This window comes from Pelobates fuscus, chromosome 8, assembly GCF_036172605.1.
Source record: "Pelobates fuscus isolate aPelFus1 chromosome 8, aPelFus1.pri, whole genome shotgun sequence".
Taxonomy (NCBI): Eukaryota; Metazoa; Chordata; class Amphibia; order Anura; family Pelobatidae; genus Pelobates; species Pelobates fuscus.
Window position 1 is genome coordinate 83796922 of NC_086324.1, and position 8571 is coordinate 83805492.

The 8571-nt window shown below is 40.2% G+C and overlaps 1 protein-coding gene across 1 annotated transcript; it reads left to right on the top strand.

Annotated features, from left to right (window-relative positions):
- The first annotated feature begins 1124 nt into the window (after positions 1-1124).
- LOC134571272 (uncharacterized) lies at positions 1125-2078 on the top strand. Its single transcript, XM_063429444.1, has one exon. The coding sequence runs from the start codon at positions 1125-1127 to the stop codon at positions 2076-2078; it is 954 nt and encodes a 317-aa protein (XP_063285514.1).
- Positions 2079-8571: the final 6493 nt, after the last annotated feature.

Genomic DNA, 8571 nt, shown 5'->3' on the forward strand with positions numbered 1-8571 from the left:
TAAGCAGAGCTGCTAGTGAAACTAATCAATATAAGATCATTTTAGCCTTTCTTGTAAGATTCACATGAACATCTAACATGTCCATCAGCAATTTCCACATCAATTTTTGTTAAGTATTTATACTACCTTTCACAATGCTAATATGCTATATATGGATATTGATTCAACACACCATTATATGATATATTTTTGGAAGCATCCTCCATAGTTTCTGATTATTAGTCTAATGGTTACATACGTATTTGTTTGTATTTTACCAGTGAATGAAATCCTGATAATGGCACAACTTTCTGTTTTAGAGAGTCTGTCTCATATCTATAGCATGCTGCTGAAATCATCATAATGAGACACTAATGCCTCGTTTCCACTGAGCGGATCGGTTCGGGTCGGTACATTTTGGAAGGTTTTGAATGGTCCGGCCTATTCCAGCGAGCGTTTCCACTGCAAGTTGGAACGCCTGGAGGCTTGCGTGGTTTACGCCAAATGCGTGTGACGACACACTTGGTCGACAACATACGTGACGCTACAAATAACAATAATGGAGGTCATCCAGCAGCTCGTCTTTGCTCTATTTGGCTTTTGGTTCTTTGAAATCAAAGTACATGCCGCACTTTATGAGAGAAGGTTGCGAGCGGCGAAGAGAAACACAGCAGAAAAGAGAAGAAAACTTATGGCTTGGGTCTTGAGCCGGGAGGAGAAGTACACCTTTGTGCGGCAAAGACAAAGACGGCAGCGCTATAGGGTAAGCAACTTTATGCCATTTGTCATGTAGTTCTACACGTATTAAAAATTAAAAATAATACTGAATATGTTAAAAATCGAATACAAGATGGGAAGGAAATACATTATGTATTTAACAACATCATGTTGCACACATTTGTAAAAATCAAGAATTACACCTTATACATAAATACTCCTTATGTTATTTTTGTTGATCGCTTTTATACATGATGCTATTAATAGTGATATATCTGTCCTTTTTTGTTTGTTTATTTTTTTAGACGCTTCTCCTTTTGTCAAAACAGCGCCGCCGACCAGTCATTTGGGCTCTCCGCCGCGCCAATGAGTGGTGGGATGTGACCGTCCCTGGATTCACACACACACAGTGGGTGCACAATTTCAGAATGTCGGAGGAAACATTTTTATACCTTTGTGCAAAGCTAGGTCCAGCGATGGAGAAGCAAACCACCAACTTCAGAGCTTGTGTGCCTGTGAGGAAAAGAGTTGCCATTGCACTGTGGAAGCTGGCTACCAACAGTGAATACAGAAGTATAGGTCATCTTTTTGGTGTCAGTAAATCATCAGTGTGCCGGTGTGTGCAGGACTTTTGTAAAGCTGTATGCACATTGCTAGCTCCTGAAATTATTCATTTTCCGGACTGGCAAAAGCTTAAAGACATGGCTGACTACTTTGAGAACAGGTGGGGCCTTCCACAGTGTGTTGGTGCTATTGATGGGTCACACATACCAATAATAGCACCACAAGAATACCACACTGACTACTTCAACAGAAAAGGGTGGCATTCCATCATCCTCCAAGGAGTAGTGGATGGAAAAGGACTATTCTGGAGTGTGAACGTAGGAAAGCCTGGGAGCTTGCACGATGCTCGGGTTCTACGACTGTCCACATTTTGGGATTGGGTTGGCCAGGGAGGCCTGTATCCTGTTTGCACTAAGAACATTGGGGGGGTGAATGTTGGCTATTATGTGCTCGGGGACTCTGCCTACCCTTTACAAAATTGGCTCCTGAAACCATTTCCTGACAATGGCCGCCTGACACTAGAACAACAAACCTACAACAAGAAAACATCCAGGGCTCGTGTAGTAGTTGAAAATGCATTCGGAAGACTTAAGGGTAGGTGGCGTTGTCTTATGAAGAGGAATGACAGTGACATTGCACTTGTCAAATCCATGGTGCTTACTTGCTGTGCTCTTCACAATCTTTGTGAAAGACATGGAGAAGACTTCCACCAGGATTGGAATACGTCTGCAGAAGAGCCAGGACGGGTAATTACACTGGATAGCGAAGAAGAGTGCAGTGAAATACGTCAGGCTCTCATGCGGCACCTCAACCTTTAATTTCTTACCCTGGTTTTATTAACGTTTTATTACAGTTTTATTACATTTTAGAAATTTTTAATAAAGTTTTAAATTTAATCAGACACACACAAAAAGTCTCTCCTGTTTTTTATTCTAATAAAAAAATGATCTTTCAAAATATACTCACAAGTACAGAGTAAAAAAATATATTTACAAATAAACATTATTTACAAAAAGCAAAAATAAATGTAATTATCAAAAAAATAAAATAAAGAAGTGTACAGGTCATGTGCTAGTGGAAACGAACTACTGCCTGGGCGGTGACCTGGGATCACGACTGCCTCCCAGCACTTGAACAAGCTGCCCAAGGACACCAAGGAAGGCCTGGTTGAAGTTAGCCAACTGCTCCATCTGCTGCCGGGCGATTTCTGCCTCCTGGCGCCTCGCTTCCTGGGCATCTTGACGCAGTGCCTGAAAGCGCCGCTCAGAAAGGTTCTCCATCCTTTCCTGCTGCCTTTCCTCTGCTGCCCGCATATCCTCCATGACTGTGTGCAAATCCAGCTGAAACCGTCTCCTATCACCTGGAATAAACAAAAGACCATAATAGTGCTTTTTTTTTTTTTAGCAATTGGTACAAAAAACAGGTGGATATTTATCATTTAACATAATGTAAATAAGGAAAATATGTAACACATAAGAACAGTATAAGCACAAAGTACAATAAACACCCTAAACACAATATACTTAAGATAAGCTCAAAATACAATGGAATTTAAATAGCAGTATATACAGACAATGTACAATTATGATTATGGATTTAATTATGCAAACAAACTACATATAGAAGCATTTTGAGTGAGTTCACAGTTTGCTGTAAATTAAAAGTTAGGAAAATGCACAATTACAATGTTCACTCTGAACAGCATGTCTTACCAGTGTGCCGGGGTGCATTGGGCATACTCTGCGGTTGGGTCTGTGGTTGGGTCGGTGTTGACGTAATCGTACTGGTGCTGCTGAACGACGTTGATGGACCATCGTCAGAAACATATGAAAAGCTTGAGGTATCATTGGAGAGTCCTTCAACTGTATCTGAAAATGCACAGATCAATAGTTCAGTACACTGTACAAATAAAATGTGTTTTTTGGTGCAAATAGTTAATGGTTTTGTTCAGTGAATCTATAAATGGTTAGCAGAGCGAAAGCCAATGCAAATTAAGAAAAAAATAAATCTTACCAATGGGTTCTATCATGGATTCGAGAAGTGTAGATGCAGAGTCCAGACCGCCCTCCCTGCCTTGGTTTGCCGGCCTATGACCGTAAATGGCGTCCATGGCGTCGTACCACTTCCAACTACTTCGACTGTTTCCACTACGGCTGTTGGCATCCTTAATTTTTTTATATTGGCCTTTCAGCTTTTTAAGCTTTGCCCTACACTGACCCGATGTCCGTTCAAATCCCTCAGCAGCCATCCGCTGAGAAATATCTTTATACACCTTTTCATTTCTCACTGATCCATCAAGCTCACTCTGAATAACGCTATCGCCAATTATAGTTAGGAAAGTGGATAGTTCCTGAGCCGACCAGAGCTTGCTGTTGTTTGCAGGCATCCTTCTCCTATTATCTGGACTAAACGGCGACGTGGTGTTTATTTCGCGCTTGCCTTTGACGTGAGCATTGACGTTTTTCTATCCGCCAATCAGTGGAATGTATTGTGTGACGCCAGTAGCTCCGCCCTAACCGTACCGTACCATTTCCTATGGCCCTACATCTAAAGGGGGACCATGAATGGTGCGGTTTGGTTCGGTTGTATGGGCCACTTTCATAATGGAAACACTCAAAATAGCGTACCGTACCGAACCGACCTGAACCGATCCGCTCAGTGGAAACGAGGCATATGTTACAGTTCTGCTGCCCACCACGTGTGTTCCCTGTTAAGGGTTATGTTAGGGCAACATTTCTTCCCCAGGGAATCTTAATGGCTGCAGTTCGTACTTGGAATTCCAATCAGCGCACCACCGCTACGAGTTCAGAGAAATGATCGACACACAACACAGTCAGGTTATATAGGTATTTTACCATGCAGCTATTTAAATGTCAATATGGATGTGGGCTAGTGCATAACTAACTCTTTTCTTTGTTTTTTATTGTATGAATTGGGGCTGAGGTATAGTATAGTCATTGCTCTGTCCAATAGTAGTAGGAGTTTGAGTGAAGGGCTATATTTTGTATATTTAAATTGAGAAATATAGACAATATTGTCTCTCTACTAACGCTTAAAAACAGGGAAATCGATTGACCCTGTGCAGGAGTGTTACACAATGTTTATTTTATGGCACTGACTAAGTATATATTTCTATACCATAGGCGATACATATTGTTGAATCTAATGCCGGACTGGCCTACAGGATACCGGGAGATTTCCCAGTGGGCTACTACAGCTGGGACTGGTTAAGCTATTAGGAACTTGTTTCAGTGTTGTTTTTACTCTTTCAGTAAGCAGATTAAACTGGGGGAAGATAACAGGAATTGAAGCTTGTTTGCTCCCTCCTTCCCCTACCTTGGCTTCCAATCACAGCTTTAATTGCTATTGTGTGACAGCTCTGCTGATCACCAGCTAGTCCCAGTGTCTGATGGCCTGGATAATGGCTGAGGATGGAGCTGCTTATCTGGACTATGACCTGATATCTATATATTACGTGTCTGTTATTTTCCATACCCTGTCAGTACTTCCAGGCTCCATCCAGCTTTAACAGCCCGGCAGGAGCAGCCAAACAAATGTCTCTATAAACTACATTGTGGGAATGTGTACTTTTTAAATAATTTCTGTGTGCCTTTGAAATATTGTTTGAGTGTTTGTGCCAATGTGAATGTGACAGTGACTGTATGTATGTTTCAGTAAGCCCTTATCATGTGCTTGCTTATGTCAGTGTATCAGTGAGTACTTGTTTGAGTGTTTTTGTGATATGTTGTATGTGTCAGTGATTGTATGTGTGTATAATTGTGTGTTTGTGAGAGTTTGCTCTCTCTCTCTCTCTCTCTCTCTCTCTCTCCCACTCGCTCTCTCTCTCTTAAAGTAAAAAAGTCAGTGTGAATTTAATGTGAGTTTAAGGACAAAATGGCCAAACTGGAAGCATAACTCAATTTAATTTGGCTATTTTGTACTTAAATTGTAAATCACTTGGAATTTTTACTTTAGTAATAACCCTGATTTTTTTTTTTCCCCATTATAGGACCACTATAGGCACCCAGACCACTTCAGCCTAATGAAGTTTTCTGGGTGCCAGGTCCTTCAAGGGTTAACCCTGCCTGCAGTAAACATGAATTTTCATATTGAATAATTAATGTTATATTTGTGAGTAAAAAAAAAAAAAACCTTCCATCGTTGACTTTAGAAATTTGGTAGGAAGAGGTATATGTTCAACCAATACCGTATTTACCAAAATATATTAAAAATTAAAAGTTGCAATAAACATAGAAACATAGAATGTGACGGCAAATAAGAACCATTCAGCCCATCTAGTCTGCCCAATATTCTAAATACTTTCATTAGTTTCAGAGAAACTGCTATGTTTACATTAGGGTAAATCCAGCCTCTAGTGGCTGTCTCATTGACAGCCGCTAGAGGCGCTTTCGCGCTTCTCACTGTGATTTTCACAGTGAGAAGACGCCAGCGTCCATAGGAAAGCATTTAGCTCACTAAAGGTAGGCCACAATAGTGCCCATATAAATAATGACACCCTCAAGAGTATAACTGAAGCTACTAACTGGAAACAGAACAAGACCTCATTGGTGGGTGTAGAGGAAATTAGAAGTCTAAAGGGTTTGCTCACCACTACTCCAAATTCAAACACACAATACATGAACACCTGGGTTTAGTGGCTGAGATTAATGGACTTCCCAGATGTCCATCAATGTGGGGAATGAGGAATTCGGGAGGGGAGCTGATGACTTACATCCATCCTGGCAGGTTGGAGAGGGTAGGGATAACTAAGTACGATTTTTTTCTACTCTGGAACGTATAATATGTATGAGATATTTAATTATTAATTATGTCTTATTTTATTTATTTGTGTAGAATTGTAATTCTCGTGATCTTCTACTTCCTTTCTTTTCTTTCTCGGTTCTGTTCTTCCCACTGTTTCCTTCCCTCTCCTGTCTTTTTCTCAGTTTTCAATTCTCCATGCCTGCCTTCTTATGTATTGCGGGGTACCTTAAGCCCCAAACTAAATCAGGGACAGCAAGAGGTGTCTATTTCCTACAAGCTCCACTAGGTAGCTTGTAGGAAAGTGAGGTGGGGGGCTATCACAGAAATGGCATGGCTGCAGTTGAGCTGACATTGACAAATTGTTTGGTTCTGGTAAGCTCAATATTTTCTCTGGCTTGGCATTTGAGTGTTACAGTTGATTGTCCTGTTGTGTGTGACTAATACTCAATATTGCTAGACTAACTTGGCAATATGTAATGTTCTTTGTTTGATATCTGCAGTCTATTTCTTACACTTTAGATTTTAATGCAGACTGTCTCATTGAAAACTCAACAAATATTGATTAAAAAAAGGGAAAATACTTTTTATTTATCTAACTTTTTAATTTCTGCTAATAAATTATCAAATATTTCATCTTTTAATTAAATATTTCACTATGAGGGATAATGTATATGCTCTTAAACCTGTTATATAGTGAAGATTTCTGTAGAAGACTAACTTATAAATGCATCTGAGAACATTTATGTACAAAAGTACTGTTTCATGTTAGGTTTATGTGCTATCCATACATCTCATGTATCAAATAAAAGAAGGTGCTAAAGACCTGAAACTGATTGGTAGTGAAGATATTAATGGCAGATAACTTTGCTAGGAATTAATGGAAAATATAAATATCAAGATGAATTTTCATATTGAATAATTAATGTTATATTTGTGAGTAAAAAAAAAAAAAACCTTCCATCGTTGACTTTAGAAATTTGGTAGGAAGAGGTATATGTTCAACCAATACCGTATTTACCAAAATATATTAAAAATTAAAAGTTGCAATAAACATAGAAACATAGAATGTGACGGCAAATAAGAACCATTCAGCCCATCTAGTCTGCCCAATATTCTAAATACTTTCATTAGTCCCTGGCCTTATCTTGTAGTTAGGATATCCTTATGCCTATCCCACGCATGCTTAAACTCCTTTACTGTGTTAACCTCTACCACTTCAGCTGGAATAGAAATATATAATCTGTGCGTGATTTAAGCAGGACAATGACCCCAAACACACTGCTAAAGCAACACTTGAGTGGTTTAAGGGGAAACATGTAAATGTGTTATTATGGCCTAGTCAAAGCCCAGACCTCAATCCAATGGAAAGCTGTGGTCAGACTTAAAGATTGCTGTTCACAAGCGCAAACCATCCATCTTGAAGGAGCTGGAGCAGTTTTGCAAGGAGGAATGGGCAAAAAACCCAGTGGTAAGATGTGGCAAGCTCATAGAGACTTATCCAAAGCGACTTGGAGCTGTGATTGCCGCAAGGTGGCTCTACAAAGTATTGAATTTAGGGGGGTGAATAGTTATGCACATTGACTTTTTCTGTTATTTTGTCCTATTTGTTGTTTGCTTCACAATAAAAATAAATAAAAAAAACCTTTAAAGTTGTGGGCATGTACTGTAAATTAAATTATGCAAATCCTCAAACAATCCATGTTAATTCCAGGTTGTGAGGCAACAAAACATGAAAAATGCCAAGGGGGTGAATACTTTTGCAAGGCACTGTACCCTCATAACCACACTTTCCTGCGAACCCAAACAACTATTTCACACATTTAACTCTCTTCTTCGCCCTATTGTTCCTCCTCCACCTACTAACGTGATCGCCTCAGACTTTGAAACGCACCTTATTGACAAGATCTCTTCAATCAGGGAAGAGATCTCTCATCTTTCTTCTTCCCCTTGTAATACTTCCCCTAACCTCACTCCCTCTGCTGTTCTATGTTCATTCGCACCCGCTACAGCAGAAGAGGTTTCTGCTCTGCTCCTGTCCTCCCGCCCCACCACCTGCTCCCTAGATCAAATTCCCTTGCATCTCATCCGTACTCTGTTTTCTTCTCTTTCTCTACCTCTCACTAAAATTCTCAAACTCTCTCTCTCCTCTGGCATATTTCCCCAATTCTAAAGAAGCCCAACTTTGACCCTAACTACCCATCTAACTACCGTCCTATCATGCCTTTTGCATCCAAGACCCTTGAAAGAGTTGTGTAAGCGAGATTGACAGACTTCCTCGAGTCTAATTCTCTGCTGTTTCCGCGCTAAGCACTCTGTGGAAACGGCACTGACCAAAGTATCCAATGATCTACTCGCTGCAAAATCTCGTAGTCACTACTCTATCCTAATTCTCCTTGACCTTTCTGCGGCTTTTGACACTGTTGATGAACAACAGCTTCTTCTCATCCTCTGCAATATCGGTCTACAAGATATTGCTCTCTCCTGGTGCTCCTCCTATCTCTCCCAGCACTCTTTCGGTGTTTCTTTCTCTGGCTCTGCTTCTTCTCC

Excerpts from the sequence above, each read along its gene's own strand:
- LOC134571272 (XM_063429444.1), top strand. The coding sequence starts at position 1,125 with ATGTCGGAGGAAACATTTTTATACCTTTGTGCAAAGCTAGGTCCAGCG.